We start from the raw sequence: 23,982 nt of genomic DNA on the forward strand, positions 1-23,982 counted from the left end.
TCAGTGGCATGTGGTGGCAACAGTAAGAAGCTATTAAAGGTGGAGGTCCTTTTAAATGAATTTTATGGAGATTGCAGTGAAAGACACTTGGTGGAATCAAGAGACAGCAGATGCTTACATTTGGAAGAACAGTAGGTTGAACGATCTTTACTGATGGGAAGGAATTTTTGACATTTTTGATTAAAATCCTGCATCAGGCTCATCAAGCAAAACTGCAAACTATAATGTAGAGAGTCGCCTTTTTGATAGGATATACCCTGCTATTACAGAGAAGCATTCGTCTTGCCAAAAGTCACTTTGCCATGTTATAATTTCCTGTCAGTCAACCTATGCACGGATACTCCTGCACTTAGGTCACTTTTTGGACATGCAATCTATGTATATAAGCTAATCTTGTATATTTACAGCCACGCTCAGTTACATGTGCATTGTTTTTTTAATGTTTTTATAGTTATAATTTTTCTATTTAATGCTTATTGTGGTTTTTTTTCCTCCTTTGGATCTGCAGTAACAATCATTTTGTTCTCCTTTACACTTACATACTGAAGAAAGACAATAATCTTGAATTATTTTCCCTCTTGCAGCTAAAATAGATCAATTTGTCCCCCTAAATTGCGTTTACTTATTGCATTCTTTAAATTTTCCTCAGTGAAACGGCAGGATGGCATCATTGTTCCGAAGTGAGGAGATGTGTCTGACCCAACTATTCCTGCAAGTGGAGGCTGCCTATTGCTGCATTTCTGAGCTGGGAGAGTTGGGCTTCATGCAGTTCCGTGATGTGAGTAGCCATAAACTGCAGGCTCTCATTTTTTCAAGATCTATTGCGGGCAAGGAGCATCGCTGCCAAGCTTGAGTATTTACTGTTCCCACTTCTCCAACAGCCTGACTGCCTCGTATCAGCTCATGCCTCACGTTGTTTAGGAATGGGTGTTTCACTTGCTCAGGAACTGCTCAGCCAAGGCAGTCTCCAAAGCTCGGTACCAGGCCCTGTTCTGCAGTGTTCAAGGGGAAGTGTCAGCACTGGTGAACTAGTTCAATGTCCAGTCCTTCTCCATTTCCTATCTGTGAAGCTGCAGCCAGCTGGCATTGTGTTTGCTTCTGTTTGTGGTGGTTTTAAGTTTCACAGCGTAGTGCACTTAATTGACTCACAAAATAAGCCAACGTGTGTTCAAGTGCAACTTGAGGTGCATGTATGTAGCCTCACAACAATGTGAAAAGATGCGGCCTTTTTAAAAAAAATTATTTTGGAGATACAACGCAGTAATAGCGCCTTCTACCCCAATGACCCCACATCTATTACACCCATATGACCAATTAATCTACTAATCCATGTGTCTTTGGAATGTGGGAGGAAACTGGAACACCTGGAGGAAACACACATGGTCATGAGGAGAACGTACAATCTCCTTAATCTACACAAGCAATCTACGCTATCTTTCCTTGCTTATGATACAAAGGGAGGTTTTGTTCTTTCTAAGGTTGCATTTGCAATGTTTGATATATGTTTAGTGATGATATCTAGTGAATCTAGTAGGATATGAACCTGTTCCACTCAATCATCTTTTATTTGATTTTTCCTCTATTCTTCCACATTACCCCCCCTCCCCCGGCCACTGCTTCTTCCTGGAGTAGAATTGGTTTCTCACCAGCACCTCAATCGGGTTAGGTACAAGGATGGAAAATGTACAGGACTTGTTGGATCAGTATGGGCAGGTTACCCTGACAGCTCTACCAAATGATAGCTTGAAACTAGAATTAAGATTGTTTTCTATGAGGCTGCAAATCACACAACTGGTACTGGTTCTCCAATTCCGAAGTTAAGTGTAGTCTGTATGTGCTCCACCCCATTCATCAGTGGGTCATTGATTAAAACTGGGATCTTCCTGTTGCTGGTGGCCAAGTAAGCTAACATGAGATCTTCCCAACTGGTAAATGTGGGTGTGAATATGTCATTGTTTGCATGTTTGGTGCCTTTTAAATTTGTGACTTCAGAAAGTTATGGTTAGTAACTGGAATAGTGATGGTGGAATAAATACACTGTGCAGAGGTGTTGAGGGATTCCTGTCGTAATAACATGTACTGGAGGAGAACAAATCTGCAACAAATGTGTTTGTTTTTCTTCCCACAGCTGAATGCAAGTGTCAATTTGTTCCAGCGGAAATTTGTAAATGAAGTCAGGCGCTGTGAAGTGATGGAGAGAATTCTTCGTAAGTCTCCAAAATGGTTTTGTGACGTGAATTGTTTCTGCCATGCAGCTAGCATAATCAATAGAAGAGCTCTTTAAATACTTGAATTTCTGCAACAGATGAAAGGCTTCCTCAAAGTAAATTTATTATCCAGGTACATGCATGTCACCATATAGAACCATAAGATTAGTTTTCCAGCAGGCACACTCAGTAAATCTAAAAACTTTTGTAACAGAATCAATGAAAGATTGCACCCAACAGGGTGGTCAAACAAGACAATGTGCTAGAGATGACAAACTGTGCAAAAGCAATTAAATAAATATTAAGGACATAAGATGAAGTGTCCTTGAAAATGGGTCTGTAGGTTGTGGGACCAGTGATGGGACGAGTGAAACATAGAAAATAGGTACAGGAGTAGGCCATTCGGCCCTTCGAGCCTGCACCGCCATTCAGTATGATCATGACTGATTATCCAGCTCAGAACCCTGTACCTGCCTTCTCTCCATACCCCCGATCCCTTTGGCCACAAGGGCCATATCTAACTCCCTCTTAAATATAGCCAATGAACTGGTCTCAACTGTTTCCTGTGGCAGAGAATTCCAGATTCACCACTCTCTGTGTGAAGAAGTTTTTCCTCATCTCGGTCCTAAAAGGCTTCCCCTTTATCCTTAAACTGTGACCCCTTGTTCTGGACTTCCCCAACATTGGGAACAATCTTCCTGCATCTAGCCTGTCCAATCCCTTTAGAATTTTATACATTTCAATAAGATACCCCCTCAATCTTCTAAATTCCAGTGAGTATAAGCCTAGTTGATCCAGTCTTTCTTCATATGGAAGTCCTGCCATCCCAGGAATCAATCTGGTGAACCTTCTTTGTACTCCCTCTATGGCAAGAATGTCCTTCCTCAGATTAGGGGACCAAAACTGCACACAATATTCTAGGTGCGGTCTCACCAAGGCCTTGTACAACTGCAGTAGAACCTCCCTGCTCCTGCTCCTGTACTTGATGCTAACGTACCATTCGCCTTTTTCACCGCCTGCTATTAGTAACGATAGAACCCAATTAAAAAAATAACGTGTGCCATTTTGCTTGTTTCTTGTAGTATATTTTTGATCAGTACTTTATTTACCTGTTTGGAATCCCTAGTTTAATATAGCTATTAAACTAATGATTGGACACAAGGGGCATGTGCCTGTGTACAGATACAAAGGCATATCAACAACTTGGTTTAGATGAGGTTACCAACTGCAGCATTTCTGCAGATAACTTGAACTGACAGTGGTATGAAAAGAGAAAGGACAAAGTAGGCTTAAAAAAAGTTTTTTTTTGCTCTGTCAAGCCTTACTTGGCTTAGAGGGAAAAACCCTTTTTTTCATGTAGCATCCTAATAATTCCCTTTTGACAGTATTTCAGTGTAAGGCTCTAGAAAGCAAAACTCTGTGCAATTTTAATTAAAGGAAATAACTTAAATTTATGGCAATGCCTCTGCTTTTTCTTTATCCTTATCCGCTCGCAATAAACCTCAATTTGTTTTTATTTTAGTTTTAAACAAATCATTGCCCCTCTGCCCAGGAATGTGGCCTTCCAAATCCGTTGAAAATGAACTGCCTCTAGCATTGGATTTCATTTGCCATTTATCTTTATATTCTGCAAACTTATTTCTTTTACTATATTTTTGATCAGTACCTTTAACTCTGCTCTGTTTGGAAGCATCAGTAAACGTCAATGTTATACAACCTGTTTATAAATCTACATTTTATCTATCTATATATATTGACCAGCTATAGTCCTCCCATGGACTGTTGGCCCTTAACAGATCCCCTTTCTTTTTAGACTCGGAAACTCCTATAATGCTTTTCAGCAGCTGTCTTTCAATCCATTCTCCAATGTGACACCCAATTCCACAATCATGTCCCTTATGTAGAATCAAAATTTGTTGCAGACACTTTGTGACTGCAGATTATTTTTTGATCTCTTAAATGGCATGACCTCAGGCTGCATTCCTGGGGAGAGGAGCTGTGAGAATTTCCAGTTGATGGTGGTAGAAGGTCATCAGCCTGAAAGCTGAAACCTTCATCTCTCTCTGCAGAGACTGGTTGTACCTCAAGTGTTTTTGGCATTTTCTGATTTTACTTTCAGAGGTTTTGTGATTTTTTTTTCTTTTTAAGCCTCCCTGATAGTATACTAAGCCTTATACTGTTGGGTTTGCAGGATTTCTGGAAATTGAAATGGAAAGGGATGTGATTGTCGTCCAGGATGATGGAGAGAATCCACAGGCTCCTCTTCCAAAAGACATGATTGACCTGGAGGTAAGAACAGAGCCCTTGATTCAGAACATTTACACACACTGCATTGAGGGGTGGTCTCCTCTGAATCGAAGTGTTCAATCTTAGATCCTCATCTAATTCCCAGTGTGTTGAGATCACTAGTTAGAGCAGTTACACGTAAGAAGTAACAGTAGTCTCATTCTGAGCAGGGTGCAAGTGGGGACTGTCTCCTTCCCAGGAACTCAAGGAGTACATGTTTTTGTTACTACGTGATCCAACTGCTCCATTAAGCAGCACGGATGCATTTTGACAATGTGCCTGTTTCTATTTTGCCCAACTTAATGATGGAGCAATTGCTGTGATATCAGTTTAAATTGGCTAAAAGGACTGAGATAGAAACAAAAAGTTTAATATATTTTGGTGTTTGGCAGCTTTGGGCCTTTGCTTACTGGAATTTAGAAGAATGTGTGAGAATCTCATTGAAGCCTACCAACTGTTAAAAAGGCTAGATAAGCCTCAAAATTGAGAAACAACCTTTTGGAACGGAAGTAAGGAGAATTTTTTAATATATATATATATATATATATATAGTGAAAGAGTGTCTGTGGAGACCAAGTCCATGGGTATATTTAAAGTGGAAGTTGATAGATTCCTGATTGTTCGGGGCATCAAGGAATATGGCGAGAGGCCAGATGTGTGGGGTTGAATAGGATCTGGGATCAGCTATGAAGTGGTGGAGAGGACTAAATGGGCTGAATGGCCTAATTCTGCACCTATGCCTTGTGGTCTTGTTGTACTCTCTGCTCAGAATGAGACTACTGATAAAGTGGATGCTTGTGTTTAGACCAGCATTGTGTAGGAGAGACTGGATGCACCAGCAGGTTCTCCCATCTGCCATTTACAAGAGAATTAAATGCAATTGGTTGGAGTTGCAGTGATTCAGTTCATTTGGCTCAACTACCATATTAAGGTTATGTTAGGAGCTCTCTGCTTTGGATGCATTTTCCACAAAGTTTATTGTTGTGTACAGCCACAATATCTCTGGAGCCCACAGCGGTGCATTCAGTTTCAGAAAATGCATGCCTTGTGGGAAGACATTCCCATCAGAATTTGAACTCTTCTTCCAGGACCTTTTAATTCTTGCTCATTATAATGTTCATTCTTTGTTCTATGAAATGTACAATATATCTGTGAATCTCATTGAGGAGATGATCTGTTATGAGTCTGACAACTGGTCTTCCATCATGATGTTCTGGCTCTGAAACTATCTGCTTCCCGTCGCATTGACTGACATTAAGTTGCTGCTAATGAGAAACAGAAGACAAACTTAACATGTAAAACTTAAACTGCACCACATTCCTGGAATTTTAGGTGATTGTGGGGGAGGGATAGTCCATCTTCTGACCTTTGGAAGTCAGACTAGCTATTTCACAACCAAAGGCATTTCTAACTGTAGTGTTTTTCTCTACATTAGGAGGTGGAGTCAAGTAGGTGAGAGGGAGGATGGTAATATTAATGTTAAGCCTTTTCTTGGTCTGAGTAAAGTTGATTCATGCACTAAGAGATATCTCAGTTATCAGTTCCAACTGTTGGAGGAAGCAAGGCTTCCTGGCTCCATCACCTTGTTCATGGATTTAATCTCAATATTGATCACTCCATATTAGGAATTTTGTGATTCTAATCTAGTTGTGTCTTCTCTTAGTCTGAATTATACCTCCTTGCACCTAAGTACATATTCTGTAATCCAGGGAATTTTTCTTACCACCCCGCCCCCCCACCCCAACCTCCATTCTTAACCACCTTGTATGGTTCTGTAAAGTCACTTCACAGATGCCTCTATTTCTCACTGGCCAGTCCTAGCCACTCTGGACTTGTAATGTGGATTCCTGATACAGGAAATCACTTGTCTATTTTCTGCTTGGGTTCTTGAGTGTTGGTTGTTGGTTACCAGAATGGGATGTGATACTTGAGCAGTAATCAGTCTGATAGAAGCTCTATAACACAGAAAATGCTGGAGGGACTCAGCAGGTCAGGCTGCACTGATGGAAAAGAATTTAAAAAATCAACTTTTTGGGCCTGATGGAAAAATGACAATTCATCATCCCTTTCCATAGATGATTCATGAACTGTTGAGTTCCTCCAGCATTTCATGTGCTACTCTGGATTTCTAGCATCAGCAGAATCTCTTATTCATGATGCAAGCTCTGTGGTGTCTTGTGGCTCCCCTGAATGGATAATTCAACATGTTGATATTCTTTTAATTCCTCCAGATGTAACCATAACCATAAACCATAGCTACCTAACAGCTACCATTCTGCTTTTTAACTATGCTCCAATATGCTATCATGCCCTCATATCTTCACTTTAATTTCTATTCCTGCCTATTTTCTCTGTTTTCTTGTGTTAGACAAGGCCTGTGTTCCCATTTTGGAATAATTCCCAGTGACCTGTTTAGGTTTTTTCTTGTTTTTTAATCCCTTCCTCCTTTACTGGGGAGTGTAAGTGAGAACAAGAAAACCAGTTCAAAGATAGATGTCTATCTGTAATCCTTGAAATTTGAGCCAGTTGTCCAGTAAGTAGCTTTTGGTATCCAGGGTGATATTCATCACATCAGTGACACTTCAGATGCATTGTTAAACACAGGTAAATGTAAAATATTTAAGAAAATTAATGTTTGGTCCTGAAGTCCTAGCCGAAATCTATCCCTCAACCAGCGCAATAGGAACCAGTCATCTGGTAATTTGCCACGATTGCTACATTATATTCAAAAGAAAAGTGAATTTAATTGACTGTAAAGCACTTGAGGATATCTCAATTATTAAGGGTGTCAAACTTGAGTTTTGTTAATACTGAGTAATAGGTTAAAACTTTTCTACTACGTGGGGGTGGGGTGTCTTTTGCACCTGTAGATTAATATAGGAAGCTCAGCCACACTAGACCGGATAATTTTGAAAACGCCGGTTTTGCGTAAAAATGATAGGTGTCCAACTATGCATTTTTGAAAATATCTCTACCCACACTGTAACAGAGATTTCGGCGAATCGCCTCCTCCTGCGCATGTGCAGGACGCATCTACTGAAAACAAGTGACATGTTTGGTGTCGAATCTCACAGTAAAGGTGTGTGTTTGTGTAGTTACAGACTAGAAAAACTTAAAATGACGGACAGCTGTTGGCTCTCACGTAGGAGAACTTAAAACTAAAAAAAAAAACAAATACTGGAGCGTATGGCGGCAACCGACTGGGAGTTCACGGACAGATTGACCCAGCTGACGACGAAAATTGAAAAACTGACTAACTCTGTTGCATTAACAAAGCACCTTGTTAAATGTATAAAACATGTCTGCATCAGTGTTATCTTGTATTTCCATACAATGTTACAGTTACACATCTATTGTCAGAAGTACTTGCATAAATAGGTAAACCACCTTCATACGAGCAAGGACAGAAAACAGGGCAAAGTGAGTATACTTATTTATTCAGTAAGTTTTGGGTTAAAGTATTTGGTGAGTACATTCCTAACTCTTCTGGCTTTAGTCTCATTGCCGTCTGTTCTGAAATTGTTAGGTTGCGTTCAAGAAAACACCGTGGGTTAACAATAAAGAATCATGTTCTTGAAGAATCAAAGAACTTTTACTTACAGAAATAAGCAAACACATCTTAACCCCGCCACATGCTGAAACATTCTGGCAAACCCCGCGCATGTTCAGTGCTCTCCAATCAGGAACTGGCACATCATTGCACATGATGTCACCACAATGTGGGGATACTGAGCTGTATAAAATGCCAAGAGGCATAGGCAGTGGACAGCCAGCACCTTTTCCCAAAATGATAATGGCTAGTATGAGTGGGTATAACTTTAAGACGAGTGGAGGTAAGTACAGGGAGGATGTCTGTGGTAGGTTTTTTTTGTACAGTTGTAAGCACACAGAATGTCCTGCCAGTGGCAGTGGAGGCTGATATAAGGACATTTAAGAGACTTGGATAGGCACATGGGTGAAAGAAAAATGGAGGTCAATGTGGGAGGGAAGGTTTGGAATGATATTGGCATTGTTTAAAAGGTTAGCATAACATTGTGGGCCAAAGGGCCTGTACTGTGCTGTACTGTACTGTTAACTTTTCTTGAGATATCTAGCTCTCCATTTCCCAAAGCAAAGAATCGTCTATGATTACGAAACACCATGAGCTGTGTCTTTGCCAAGACTACATGACTTGCTCTTCAATCTTTACCAGGCTGTGCCTGGTACATGTTCACTTTAGAAAGACTTGGGCGTCTTGCTTATTGTGTGTATTTTTAAGCAAGAATTTTCAATCTCTTGGCTTCATTCTACAAAGGATTCTTTGACCTCACAACATGAGTTGATTTTTATTATTTTCCCAGTCTCCAATGTTGGTGGATCCCTCCTGAGGAATGATATTAATGTTCTCCTTTGCATCTGGGTAAATCCCTTATTTTCATGCATTTGCAAGGTACATTACATATTGGATGGCTTGGGCATTGACTGATCCTTTGCAGGATCGTTATTGACCCAGGGTTAGATAGTGGCTTGCTGAAGAAAGGTATCAGAGCTACTTTGAATTTGGATGGGGCTATTCACTCAGGAAAGTACTTTATCTCAAAATCGTTAAAATGTTCAACTAATATGCCTTTAACCACATTTTAAGATATTTTTATCTGAAATATTTAATTGAGCAACTTTCAACTGAGCATATGTACAGTGTTTCAAAAGCCTTTGACAGTGGGGTTCTGAGCCTTGGGATGTGGCACTTCATGATATAATGCTCAAAAACTTGTTGCTTCATCTCTTCCCTTGGCTTTAGAAGATCTGAAGGTATTGGACCAGGTCCAATACAATGAGCAGATTAGCTTCAGTAAAGCTCGAGGACTAATGCAGCAGAATACTTCCCTGCACTGAAACATCTGATGTTTTGATTTGTTGGAGTGAAAGGTCGTCTTTGGATGCTTGAATGGCTGAGTGACAACTAAGTGTGCAAGATTTTGCTCTATTTTTCAACAGGTTGTCCTCGAAAAGCTGGAGCATGATTTGAGGGAGGTCAACCAGAACCAGCAGACTCTCAAACAAAACTTTCTTGAGCTCACTGAGCTCAAACACCTGTTAAAGAAAACACAGGACTTCTTTGAGGTAACCTTGAGCACAGACACACCCGATGAAAGACTTGAAATGCTGCATTATCTTTCTACACTTTCACTCTATTTAGGAAGCCTTCATGTCTAGATGATTACAAAATAGAAAGAAAATACTGTGTGTTTTTTTTTAATTCTTGAAGCATCTGACCCTAGCAATAGAAATTAGTGGTCTGCAAGATACAATGCCACAATTCACCAAGGCAATTTCGACAGTTACTCCCAAATTGGTAATCTCTGGCACCAGAAAGCAGAGTCCAGGGAGCACACCCAGTTCCACAGCGTGCCGACTGCCCCTCCATCATTATTGAGTCAGTTTGTAAACTCCCTGCTGTGGGAGTATCTTTGCCACAAAGGCAGCAGTATATCGAGAAGGTAGCTCACCGTCGTTTTCTCAGGCATTTGGGGGTGGCCAATAGTTGTATCTTCAGAATAGGCAGGAGCATCGGGAAAGTTATGTCCCATCTTTGTCTTTTGCACTGAAATTCACTTAAAAAAAATCCTGTAAATTTGCTTTATTAACCAAACTTTCAATTATCCATTGTAATACCTTCCACATTGACTTGTTATCATGATTTGTAACACACACTCCTGTGAAGCGTCTTATATTTAAGGTGCTGTTGAATGCAAAATATTTTTGTCTCTAAACCAAATATTGCAAGAAAATCTTTGTTAGCAGTGTATGAAACACCATCTCTTGGAAAAGTGTGCATTTTTCATTCTTTGTTCAACTCTTAAGAAAAAAAAGGCTAACGGATCATTTGGGGAAGAGTGGCGATTCTTGTTAGACTCTTGACAGGTGCAGTGGAGTAAAAAGTTTGAGGTAATACTCTGGGTACAATAAGCAGGAGATTAATGATCCTTTATGTTGCAGGACACTATCCATATTCCAGGTACATTGTTAGAGGAACTTGAAATAGCAGAAGCATAGATCAATAAATCAGTAATCTCAGGGAAACAGCTGTTCAGAAATCTCAACCATCCAGGCTTAAAACTGAATGTCATAATGTTAAATATCCCCCAAAGGGAGATGCAAAATTCCTTTGCTTCCAGTTACCTGATTCTAGTGGATCAACAGGCCTCTTTCTCCATCCCAGTGACTGTTTTGAGTTGTAGTGTGCTGTTCTGCAGAATATGTTAATAGAGATTTATTTCTTGCAGACTGAAGCAAATTTAACTGAAGATTTCTTTAGTGAAGACACCATGCACCTGTTGGAATTGCAGACTGCAACTGCAGTGATTGCACCTGGCAGACTGGGGTAAGTCATCTGCAGCGATGATGTGGCAGGTCACTGCTGTAGGTCTGGTTGTTCTGAAATTAATGTCAGTCTTTGTGCTCAGGTTATGAAATGTACTTTTGATTTACTGCATTCAAAGTATGTACCTGTTATTGTCGTATGAAATCCAGAACTGGGATTTCTCATTAGTTTTCAATGGAGAATTTCTACTTGCTTTTTATGAAGTGTAAGACTCCTCTCCATTAGGGATGCTGCTCCTTCTTGCTGAAGTGTGTGTAAAATAACTGGCAAAGCTCAAACCTTTGGACCCAAAAACTTTTATCCATCAGGAATTTAGAGTTCATGCCTAGTTAACTTTGGTTGAACAATGGTATGACCTCTGGACTTTCCTCTTTGTCCATTACATTTATGATTCTAGAAATGAGCATGATACATGAGGCATGGATAGGGCAAGTACCTTTATTCAACAATGTAATATACAAAACGACAACATTCCTTTCCAAGTTAACCCTGTTTAAGTGTAATATTGGTCATCGCTTCCTTTTCCAATTTATGAGGCTGTTTGGGTTGGAAGAGAAGTAAGGAATACCAGATGATCTACAAGTACACCGTGCCCATGTGGATGAGCTTCATTTAAAAAAAAGACTTCAGTATCTTCTGTTGATCCAAATTTCAGATTGGATAATAAATCCATTCCTGAACAGCCTTGCTACAAAATAACTGAAGCTAAGGTAAAAAAAAAATCCTATCAAGAATTATGGTTGCAGAAAGAACTCTCTGAACACAATTCTGCACTGTTGGGGGGTGGGGGGAGGTCAAGATGTTCAGTGCAGTTGTCCAATTTCTATCAAAGCAAGAAACAGACTGCAAATTACTGAACGTGAGGATCTGAGGCTCCTGAGTGACATTCAGCCTGATGTTCAGAAGCTGATGTCACTGCACCAAGTCCATCCATCTCACTGAAAGGTGAAAAAGCAATGAAATAATGAATGGCTGGACAATTAATGTTTGCTCTAAAATTGTTGAAGAAAATTTTTTTATTTAATAAAGAAATTTTATTTGCAGCTTTAAATAGATTTGAATGAATTTTGCAATTATTTGCCGCTGCTTAAATTTACAGTTCCTATTTTCTTTCACTGTGCATTGTAAATCAAGATTATTTATAGTTTTTATGTAATGGGCAGAAAGGGAGAGGGGGTGCTGGGCATGTGGTCTGGGAGCCAAGTGGGTGGTAACCCTAAAAAGTTTGGGAACCACTGGCATAAGCTAACGCTGGTCCCGGGGCTCTGACATTCACTGCTTGCAAATCAGTCATTTCCTTTGTTGGTTCTTATTTGGATCCTGCATACAATGTCCGGGAATGGTTCAGCTTAATCAGACCTGGAGTTAATTCTCACAGTAAAGGCAGGAAGAATCTGTACACTGCTACGTACTCCGTAGCTGGGTGTTTAACCAGCAGAGAAAAAAGAATCTGTTGGAGTCTGGTGGTACCAAACTAAAGGTGTTTATTAATAAAAATAAGCAAAAACCATATCAATAATGCAAATATACATATAAAACAAGTTAGCAGTAATAAACCTAAAAGTGTAGGAATAATAATAATAATAAACAAGCTCTATCGATGTCTAGGGGTAAATAAATTGTCATAGAAAAGTATAAAGTTCAGTTCATGAGTGCTGATGTAGTTATGGTTGTTGTATTGTTATCGTTGGAGAGAGAGAGAGAGCGAGATGTAACAGCTACAGTCAGGCAAACCTTCCTTTGCTTTCTTAATCCGTCGTATCGGTGTGGTCATTCAGTTATGACCTCTCCGTCCTTATGCTAGACCATTCTTCTGTGGTGGACTCGTCACTCTGGCATGAGTGGACACACACACAAGTCCCCACCAGCCCTGCTTTTACACTGTGAGCTTTACTGACCGATCTCCTGGTTCGGCCTCCTAAGCCCCCACCTTTCTTGTGGGTTCCAACACTCAATCAGTGTCCACTGGCGTGTCTGGAGGGTGTCTCTGCAGACCTATCTTTTATCCCTTCTCATGGGGACTCAGCTATCCATCACTCCTGAATGACTGTGTCCATCAAATAAGGCCACTCCTTCAGTCCACTGAGGAATGTTTATGAGCAAACTATTGTCCTTGCAGCGAAACAGTAAGTAATTCAAAAAAGGAGTCACAATACAGTTAATCAGCAATTTCCCCCTCTCTCTTATCTGTCACAGATGTTCTTGCCGGTTTTTCGTCTCTCTCTCATGGTCAACATAACAACAGTAATAGTTTATGTTTCTCAGGGAAGGGTTGGTTAATTCTTCACCCCATTGTCCATCAGGCCTGTTCATCACTCATAACAACATGAATGATCTAACACGTGTTGTGTCATTTAGCAGGTCTGACCATTATCTTAACACTAGATGCTCTTGCCAGGTGTCCCTGTCCTTGATACACTTCCATCTCATCAACAGATAGTTGCCCTTTAACAGGTCGGGCAGTATCTGTGGAAATGAGCAGTCAACGTTTTGGGCCAAGACCCTTCGTCAGGGCTGATGAAGGGTCTTGGCCCGAAATGTTGACTGTTCGTTTCCACGGATGCTTCCCAACTAGCTGAGTTCCTTCAGCTTGTTGTACGTGTTGCTTTGACCCCAGCATCTGCAGTGTACTTTGTGTTTACTATAGATGTCCATTGATGTGTTGTGATATCATCATGTCATCAAGAAATATCGTGTGGAAACAGACCCTTTGGCCCAACTTGTCCATGCTGACCAAGATGGCCATATCCTTCGAAACTTCTATCAATGTACCTGTACAATCGTCTTTTAAATGTTGTTATACCTGACTCAACCACTAACTGTGGCAGCTTATTCTATACACCGCCATCCTCTGTGTGACATGTTGCCCCTCAGATCCCTTTTCAAGTGTTTTCTCTTTTGCCTTAAATCTATTCATTAGTCTTTGACTCTCTTCCTCTGAGGATAAAAGACAGTGCCTACTATCTTAGGGGCAGTATGATAGTGTAGTGGTTAGTATAATGCTTTACAGTACCAGTGAGCCAGGTGCAATTCCCGCCACTGTAAGGAATTCATACCATTCTCCCTGTGACCACGTACGTTTCTGAGATATACTGGTTTCCTCCTACACCCCAGAGACGTGTAGGTTAATTGGTCAGATGGCTGTAATCGGGCTGCACAGGCTCATTGGGACAGATACTGTGCTGTATCTCTTAAAATAAAAAAAACCAAAGCCTCTCATGATTTTATAAGCCTCTGGTTTTCAGTCCTGCTGGGATTAATTCGTTAGTGGTTGTCTCAAACTGCAGTACCCCATGCCTACAGTACCACAATGTATCCTGACTTCTTGGAGCCAAAGGGAAATTGAATTTTTATACCAGGTTTGGATAATTCTTGACTCAGAAAAACCTCCTGCTTACCACTGCATTCCCCCCCCCCCACCTTCCTGCCTTCAACCTTTACTAGATAACAGAGATAAACATTTGCAGAAAGTGATCTTTTTCACATTTCAATGACCATGCTTTTACTCTTCTATAATTTAGAACAGCAGGTGAAATATGTAAAGTTTTTACTAGGCGTGACAGGGTCGATGCAGAGTTGCAGTTTGCTCCGCTGAGGTATTCTCAACTAGGGGTTATAGTCTCAATGTAAGTGGTTAAACATTTATCACTGACATAAGAAACTTCTTCAGCTGGAATGCAGAATGTTTGTAATTCTGCACCCAAGTGAGCTGTTGCAGGCTCAGTCATGGATGGAGAGCAACCAATTTTTTCAAAATGAGGGGAATCAAGGATTATGTTAGTGGGGATGAAATAAGAGATACTTTGTGATCTTGTTAAATGACAGGAGAGGCAATGAATAACCAGTTTCTACTGTTATTTCTTGTGTCCTATGGTTTCTCAGCTGGGTTCTCCAGCGCTGTGGACAGAATAACTCATTAACTTGCAGGGATTTCAGGACAATTCCAGAGAATTGCTGACAGTCTTTCTGCAATGTACATGTTTTTCAAAGCAGATCTAGGGCACCAGGACCTGAACCCAACAAACCCAGGGTATGGCAGTAGATCTGTGTGGATGAAGAAACTGGCTTACTCAACCCTGAAACCCAAAGCGTTAGCTCGATCTGGACAGGCAGCAGTGTGTTCGTGTGGGCAGGCTGCTTGATTTGTAATCTATATCTTGCATCAACTTTGATGCAGACTGACACAACATAGCTGTGTACTTCATTCAGAGGTATTCAATCCAGTATCTTTCAGGGTTCCCTGCCCTTGGTGTGAAGGACACCAAGTTTCAAAGGGTCCCCTGCCCATTGAAATCCCTGTTTGGAGAGATCACTGCCTGGATTTTAATTCAAAGCTGAGGTCTGGTTCTGTGTTGAATGGAACCACCGGCTGAGACTGAGGTGTTTCTTGGCACATAGGATCTCCAGTTTGGAAGACTTTGCTTGGTATTTGCTCTGCCTTCTGTCCAATGCACCAACCCAAACTGCTGCCAGTGTCAATTATATCATAATCTCCAACTGAGAGGAACAAATTTAATGAGTATTTTTGGATGCCAAAGAATTTCGAAGCTACCAATGGCCATATGTGCAAGTATTTGTAAGCACAGGTGTAATGAATAAGCAATATTTGCAGGAAAAACATGAATTAAAAATGAATCACACAAAATTATCCAAGAAAGCACCCAAATAAAACAAAAAGTAGTCTAGTGATTGAAGTGGTCATAGTGTTGCTATACTAAGGTAGTGATTAGGGTTGTGCTGGCTGGTTTAAGAGCTGAATGATCAAAGGGAATTTGCTGTTCTTGAACCTGGTTCAGGTACGTAGAGCAAAGGACATAAAGCTGACTGTATATCACAACACTTCAATGTATACAACCTATAATCCTTAGTCTTCACAGACATCCACGAAACAGGACAAATGACACAAAACAGCAGAACCCCAAAGCCCTTCGCCCCTCCCCCAGACAGCAGCAAAAGCATCAACCCTCACCCTCCCCTACTTGCTCCAGCAAAAGCATCAACTCCACCCCCCTGCCACCATGCAAGTGATAGCAAAGCCCCCATGAGCGAGAGCCATTAAAAACTACTGTCCGTCCCAGCACTTCAACATCTCAAACAGGCTCTCTCTAGAGTGGGAGAGAGAGAGTTATCTCTCCTGCAACAAACAAGAAGAGTGACCAACAGCTCGCTGTTTCGATGTTGCAATCTGCTGTGTCACTTATTCAAGTTCCTCCAACTCGAGGACTAACAGACTCTCACCATCGAGAGAGAGAGAGAGAGATCATTCGAGTGCAGGGCCTTCTTTCAATAACAGCATATACTGAAGTCTCAGTGTCTGAATCTCCCACGACACTTCAGTCAGCAACATCGGCGAAGGAGCATGTCTTCCTGAAAATACCAAACTGCCAAGCTGCTCGGCAAGTTCAGAGAGCAAAAGCCCACTGCCCAGGAAGAACAATAGTTTGAGTGCAGTGCAGATCACAGAGTCTGATGGGACCCCAGCCACCTTGAAAAGGTGAGAAGAGAAGAAATTAAATTGTTTCATGGAAGATCTGGAAGAAGTTGTACAACAAAGACCTCTGGAGCCATATTTGGCTTCTCCCATTTGGTATTCACCTTTGCTATTAGTTGAAAATTTAAACCCAGAAATAATCTGGTGTCTATTCATGTGGATGGAAATTTAATCACCCTCAAAAACGCTGACCAAAAGAGATTCTACAAATGCTGTGAGTTAGGAGTAATCACACAAAATGGTAGAGGAGATGGTGGTGAATAAAGAATTGACATTTTGTGCCAAGACTATTACTCACCAACACACTTAGGTCAATTACAGGAACCAAATCCTGATGAAGGGTCTCAGCCTGAAATGCTGACTGTTTATTCCTCTCCATGGATGCTGCCTGGCCTTCTGAGTTCCTTCAGCATTTTGTGTCTCTTCCCCAATCTGATATTCTATGGTTTCCCTGTAGGAGAGAGCCTACCTACCCTGCAACCTTTCCACATAAGCAATTCCTGGTAATTTTTTTCACTTTCCACCTACTGTATTACCGTGTGCCCTGAGGTAGCGTACTCTCAAAGAGGTGAGTGACCCTTCCTTTAGCTGAGTTTGCTTGAATAAACAACAGCACCATCTTGTGTTCTGTATCATCATACACACTGCAAAATGGCCCCAGTGGGCTTTGCAGGGGTGTTGTCAAACAGGTGCTGATTGAGTGCTTCAAAGCACTCCTTGCAAAGCTCTGAGGAGCATCTATTAATTCTCCTTTATCTACTCCAGCCTTTCTCTACTGAACCTGATTAGTCTTTAGCTCCCCAAGTTTTAGTGTTACCTCACTCCTGAGCCCAGATGGTGAATGCCCCCAGATAATTCTGGCACAATGCTGTTCCTGTCCAATAGCTCCACTGTACAGATGCAACAGAAATTGCTCGATTTCTAGTGCCTGTGGTGCCATTGCAAGTATGTTTATCATTTCACTTTTGTGCACATTTGCAAAATTTGCAAATTTGTTTGTCCTCCTTTCCTCTAAATTTTACTACTCTGGTTGGCATCTGGTGAAAGCACAAATCCTTCAAGTGGTTGCCTTCCTCGGCTGCCATGAAGAGACTTAAGACGTGGATTAGGATTCACAGGTTTTTAGAAAAATTGATGTTCATGCCAGCTGGTAACCTCCAAACTGCTGGCATGGATGTTGATATTTCTGGCTTCTGGTAATGTCTTCCCCCTCCATTGCTATTCTGGTTCCCTCTTACTCTTTCACTTCTCCTCACCTGCCCATCACCTCCTGGTGCCCCTCCTCTCCTTTTTCACATTGTCCGCCCTCCTTTCCTATCAGATTCCAGTTCTTTCCTGGCTCTCGCACAGCCCGAGACCTCTTTAACAGATGTGCTGCAAGATCCCACTGGGAATAGGGGCCATCATTGGGCTGCTTGTTGATTGCATGAGGTACTAGCTGAATGTACATATGGTGGTGAGGAAAGAGGGTATTTCGAAGGTTGACTTGCACCTTCATCGAGTCACCCATCTTCTAGTCAACAGTGAGGAAGTTCCAGGAGTTACTCTCCATTTTCAGGAGCACTGCTGAAATATTACATTATACATTATAGTCCAGTAGTACAATGTAATAGTACATTATAGTCCTGATGCTGTTGTGCAAAGGTACGCCAAGGTGTTCATGGGCACTCTCTGTGCACTGGATATTTCAGGTTTATGGCTGGTGTGATTCGTAGGGAGAGGATGGCTGCCTTTGAACGCCTGTTGTGGAGAGCTTGCAGAGGAAATGTCTACATGAAGCAGTCAGAGATGGAAGTCCCACTGGAAGATCCAAGCACAGTAAGGAACTCTTATGTATTGTAACACCCACAAACCTTTAATATTAAATTATTTTTTTGTGGTCAGTGGAATGGTTAAAAACCTGGAATGAGCGCAAACATGGGAAAAATGGCTGAATATAGGCCATAAAATCTTCATTTAAAAATTGTCATTACGTCAATCTGTTATCTTATTCCATTGCCAGCAGCCTTCCCTCAGGATCTTGATCTGCGTGAAAACAGAAACGAGTGTATGTACTTTCATAACGAATTTACTTTGACTTGGGAAGTGTCTGTAAATTTACAGTGCTTGGAGCTATAGACCTGATTCTGTCATACTAGCCTGCTCCATTCATCTGCAGATGCCACCGTTTTGCTGGACAGGTTGGGTGCAGGCTGTGTGGCATTGGAGCCAGATTCATGTGCAACTCAGTTCCCTGGAATTTTCAACCTAATCCTCTGGGCGGAGAGCCTTTGACAGATGAGTCGGTAGCAGGAGATGGTTTGAATGGAAGTGATCAAATTAGCTTTGAAGGAAAGGTTGGATAGGTTGGGGTTGTTTCCTTTGCAATAAGGGAAACTGAATAATTGTGTATAACTTATGTGGAGCCTGGATAGATCAGTTAGGATCGGTTTCATTCCATTAGCTGAGGAGTTCAAGGCCATAGGGTGTTGATAAAAGTTACTTTGTTGGGGTACTAGATAAGAGATCTTGCATTCCATCTGGGTAGCCTCCAACCTGATGGCATGAACAGCAATTTCTTGGACTTCAGTAATGGCACCCACCCCCACTTTCCCCATTTCCCATCACTTTTTCCCTCTCTCACCTTATCTCCTTGCCTGCCCATCGTCTCCCTCTGGTGATCCTCCCTCCTTTCTTTCATGGCCTTCTGTCCTCTTCTATCACACTCCCCTCTTCTCCAGCCCTGTATCTCTTTTACCAATCCACTTTCTAGCTCTTTACTTCCTCCCTCCCCCTTCAGGTTTCACCTATCACCTTGTGTTTCTCTCTCCCCCCACCACACCTTTTAAATCTACTCCTCAGCTTTTTTTCTCCAGTCCTTTGAAGGCTCTTGGCCCAAAATGTCAACTGTACTCTTTTTTTCCATAGAGCTGCCTGGCCTGCTGAGTCTTTCCAGCATTTTGTGTGTGTTGCTTGGATTTCCAGCATCTGCAAATTTTCTCTTTGTGAAGAGATGAGGGAAAAGTGCTTCCACTCAGAGAATGGTGGCGGTCTGGGACTCGTGATCTGGAAGGCTGGCAGAAGCAGGATGTACCATGACATTTGAACAGGGCTTGCACATGACCAGTCCTGAAGAAGGGTTTTGGCCTGAAGCATTGAATGTTTATTCATTTCCATAGATGCTGCCTGACCTGCTGAGTCCTTCCAGCATTTTATGTGTTGCTTTGGATTTACAGCATCTGCAGAATCTCTTGTGTTTATACATAGAACTGTGATCTGCTGAGCTCCAGACTAGATCAGACCAGAGCTGGAAGGTAGGATAAGGTTGTGTAACTTTTTCACCCAGAATGGGCTGAATGACTCTCTGTACTGTAAATTGTCAATGTTAAAAAGCAAGAAGAGGAACAGATCATAAAATATAAGAACAGAAATAGTCCATTTGGACTAACAAGTCCACTCCACCATTTCATCATGGCTTATCCACTATTTCTCTCAGCCCCAATCTCCTGCCTTCATGCCCCAACCAGTTCAAGACGGCAAAGGTATTGAAGGTTAGAAAAAAGGAAGGACTCTTTTGGAAATGTCAAGCAGGGTTTTGTTTGCTTCTAAGTGCTGAGATATATGTCCTTTAAATTTGAAGAAACTTGGCGACCTTTTATTTCATATTTTCAAATGGTTTGATTTATTGCTCTTCCAGTTACTTTCTCGAAACACTGGATTTGATCGGAAAGTTTCTTTTTCTTGCTTTCACTTTCAGTATGGGCTGCTCAGTTCCCTTTTTTTTGTTTAGTGGGGTTTTTTATGTCTATATAAATTATAAAAGTTTCTTTATCTTTTTTCTTCTTTTCATGGAATGGTAAGAGGAGAATCAATTATCTTATTTTTATTACATACTATTAGATTAACACTATGTATGATCTTGATAATGTTTATTTTACCTTTTATATGAATTGTTATCGATATAGATATTTGAGATAATTTTCCTCTTGTTTATTTATAAGTACTTTTTTAATTAATTAGATTGATAAAGAAGAGACGGATGAGCTAATCATTTCTGTGCAATGGGTATGATGTCACAGTCAGCTGGGTACCTTCTGAATGTAAACTGATATAGGAAAATGATAGGTTTTCAGATTTTTCACATTATTTTCTTCAAAATGAAACCAAGGTGTTAGAGCTCACAGCTCTGAGCCTTTTTGAACATTTACCACTGTCTGCATAACTTCAGGTTTATGACAGTTATTGTATAATGGCAGCTGACTGATTTGCTTGATGGCCTTGTTTGGAGTTGGTGTTTCAAATCTCAGATTTTAAGCACTTAATTTGAACAGTCTTGAGGGAGTCCATATAATGATGGGTACTTTCCTTCAAGTTAAAGATCCCATGGTTGTTCTTCATTAGGACATTTCCCCTGTATCCATGGGTAGCACCCCCTACTGGCCAAAGGTCACCTGTCATGTTTCCATTAATGCCTTTGGATTTCAATTCTAATTAGACATGTGGCTCTGAAAGACATGATGAGTGCGTATTTTCCTGACTCTTTCAATGTGCAATATAATTACATTTTGCAGCATGTAGAGGTGCAGAAGAATGTGTTTATCATCTTCTTTCAAGGGGAGCAGCTGCGACACAAAGTAAAGAAGATTTGTGATGGGTGAGCTGATCAATGTATTATAATAGAAAAATATGTGGTACTTCCAGGAGTTTGTCCCTGGACAAGCAGATTTTCTGAATTATTGACTGCCATTCTAATTAATGCTCTTGATGCATTTTAACTTTTTAAGTCATTGTACAACAGAGGGGGAAAAAATTCCAGTGAACAATGTTTAAATGGAGCATGGGGAGCAAATCTCTAGGTTTCAGGAAGCAAAAGCAGGAGAGTTTCAAGGAAACAAAGGAACCAGCAGCCAGTGAGCCAGATGTAGAACCACCTGATTTCTGAACATTTGGAAAGTGGAATCTTGCTACAAAAAGATCAATGTACATTTGGCATAATCCATGTAATTAATAGCAGAAACATTGATAATTATTAAGAATGCAGTATGGAAAACACAGTTTATCACCCTCCACCACCTCCCTATAAGCTTTGTGGTGCAGCTTGCAAAGATTGGGGTCAACCTATTGACAGAATGTATTGCACACAGTGCACTAATGACAGTGTTGAGTACAACAATGTATTAGACATTGCTCCATGTATTGTTAAAGATGCGTGTATTTATACTCTAGTTTTTAAATATGATTCAGCATCAACTATTTATACAAATTTAGACAATCGTTTAACCATTTTTGTCTCAATACATGTGCAACTTCCACAAACTATAAATTCACTCGATCACTTGGTCTTGGTTCCCTGAGCTCTTTATAGCAACTTCCCTCCTTTGAAATATCTACGTGTGGATTGTGCTTTCTGACTGCTACTTATTTACTGCCACTTTTAGTGTTTATTTTGAGTGCCATCTGTTTATAGCTTATTGTACCTTACTGTTTCTTCAAACTGGCACTGGCATCACAGTAAAATACTCGCAACTGAAGAGCTCCCAGTCTGGTTTGAAGATGCTGGGAAAAAAAGAAACAACAGTGGAAGACCTCAGCAGGTGAATCAGTCTCTGTGGAAACAAGGGGTGTCTGTCGACACAAAGTACACTGCAGATGCTGTGGTCAAATCAACACGTACAAACAAGCTGGATGAACTCAGCAGGTCGGGCAGCATCCGTTGAAAGGAGCAGTCAACGTTTCGGGCTGAGACCCTTCATCAGGACTGAAGAAGGAGGGTGCAGGGGCCCTATAAAGAAGGTGGGGGGAGGGTGAAAAACCAATCAGAGGAAAGATCAAGGGGTGAAGGAGGGGAAGCAGGGAGGGGATAGGCAGGAAAGGTGAAGAAGGAATGTAAGGGGAAAGCACTATGGGTAGTAGAAGAAGGCAGAATCATGAGAGAGATGATAGGCAGCTGGAGGAGGAGGCAGAGTGAAAGTGGGATGGGGGAAGGGAGAGGGAGGGACTAGACCCTGCTCCAGGACTGAGAAGGAAGAGAATTGCCTGTAAATAGCAGTGTGGGGGAGGGGTGCATTGGAGGTTGAGTGGGATAATTGGAGCCAGATCTTGTGGGACAGGGGTGAGGGGGGAGGTGTGAGTAAATGATAAACCAGGTGGGGGAAGGATGGGAAGGTAAGGGAGGAAATGGGAGTTTGTACGTTCTCCCCGTGACTGTATGGGTTTCCTCTGGGTGCTCTGGTTTTCTCCCTGATGCACCATCAATAACTCACTCTGAGACGTAAAGGCGAGATATTGGCTTTTATTGACTGGAAGAAGGAACAAGCAGTGAGTGACCACCATACTACATCCTGGAGACTGAGAGGCCGGGCTCAGGCCTCAATCGCCTTTATACCGGGGTCTGTGGGAGGAGCCACAGGAGCAGTCAGCAAGGGGCGTGTCCCGACAGGTATATGTAGTTCACCACAACCTCCCACAGTCCAAAGACATATCCATTAGTAGGTTAATTAGTCATTGTGAATTGTCCTGTGACTACGCTAGGATTAAATCGGGGGAATTGCTGGGTAGTGCAGCTAGAAGGGCAGATTCCATGCTGTAACTCAATAAATAAATCTACACAGGTGTGTGTGGGCGAGAACACAGAGGGTGTGTTTCTCAAAATTAGTAAATGTGATAGTCAGGCTGTTAGTTGTGAGCTAACCAAGCAATGTGAGATGTTAATGTGAACAACGGAGAAGGCAGGTCAGTGTGGGAGTGAACAGTAGAGGGAAAATGACCTTTAAGCAGAATCTGGGCTGCTGTCGGCAGATTGTAGAGAGTAAAAGTTCACTGATGTATGTGTGGTTTCCCCTTTGTAGCAGAGGCCACATCTCGGGCACCGAATGCCGTAGACCAGTTTGGACAAGGTGCAGGCAAATCTGTCTCACTTGGATTGCCCTGGATTGTACTGAGGGAAGAGGTACTACCCTGTGGTTGCAGAAACAGTCAGGGATGGGTAGGAAGGGTAGTATTACCAAAGAGAGTGGGGGAGGAGGGGGTAGAAAGTGGCTAGTGGGAAGGGGGGAAAGGGTAATATGTTGGATGCAGAGGCATGTTTCAGACCAGTGGAACATTGTCATTGCTCTGTCTGGGAGAGGGGTGGGTACCCCTGGATGCTCCTATTTGCCTGTGTAGATGCTGTTATTTCTGTCAATTACTCTTTACAGCATTCTGTTTTTTTTTGTTCCAGTCTGATTTCTTTTCATTTCCCTAAGTAGATTTGGATTTTGCTGTTACAAAGTGAATATTTTAATTTGCATAACATCTTCCATAAACATGAACTGTGCTGTGAGTGCTTCATTGCAAACTAATTTATGAAGGTCCATCAGTTTGAAAAGCAGGCAGTAGGCGGCGCCTTGAGCACACTTGTTTCTTGGCGGGTAAGAGGAAGGATAGAGGACAGTGATCCAGTATTATTCAGATTTATGTGTAGTCTTGTTTTGATTTGACGAGAAAACTGAAATGCTGAACTGCAGGAGTTGTATGAGAGCCTGATGCTGTCCTGGTTATAGTAAGGGAAAGAAGAGAAGATAAAAATCAGCTTTATTTGTCGCACATAAGTTGAACCATACAGTGAAAAGTGTCGCAAACAAGAAAAAGTCTGTAGATGCTGGAAATCCACGCAC

General features: G+C 41.4%; 1 protein-coding gene across 4 annotated transcripts in view; it reads left to right on the top strand.

Moving 5' to 3' along the window:
• The window catches only part of LOC132398406 (V-type proton ATPase 116 kDa subunit a 4-like), a 77,546-nt gene that overhangs the window by 14,052 nt on the left and 39,512 nt on the right, over positions 1-23,982 (top strand). For 3 of the 4 annotated variants that reach the window (XM_059977788.1, XM_059977787.1, XM_059977789.1), the window contains 7 exons: positions 650-778; positions 2,129-2,207; positions 4,399-4,496; positions 9,471-9,596; positions 10,760-10,857; positions 18,040-18,166; positions 20,899-20,981. In XM_059977788.1, coding sequence (XP_059833771.1) covers positions 662-778; positions 2,129-2,207; positions 4,399-4,496; positions 9,471-9,596; positions 10,760-10,857; positions 18,040-18,166; positions 20,899-20,981 — 728 coding nt within the window. In that variant the 5' untranslated portion in view covers positions 650-661. The remainder of the gene's footprint in view (positions 1-649; positions 779-2,128; positions 2,208-4,398; positions 4,497-9,470; positions 9,597-10,759; positions 10,858-18,039; positions 18,167-20,898; positions 20,982-23,982) is intronic. The other variant, XM_059977790.1, reaches the window with a different exon arrangement.

This window comes from Hypanus sabinus, chromosome 8 (assembly GCF_030144855.1).
Source record: "Hypanus sabinus isolate sHypSab1 chromosome 8, sHypSab1.hap1, whole genome shotgun sequence".
Classification (NCBI taxonomy): Eukaryota; Metazoa; Chordata; class Chondrichthyes; order Myliobatiformes; family Dasyatidae; genus Hypanus; species Hypanus sabinus.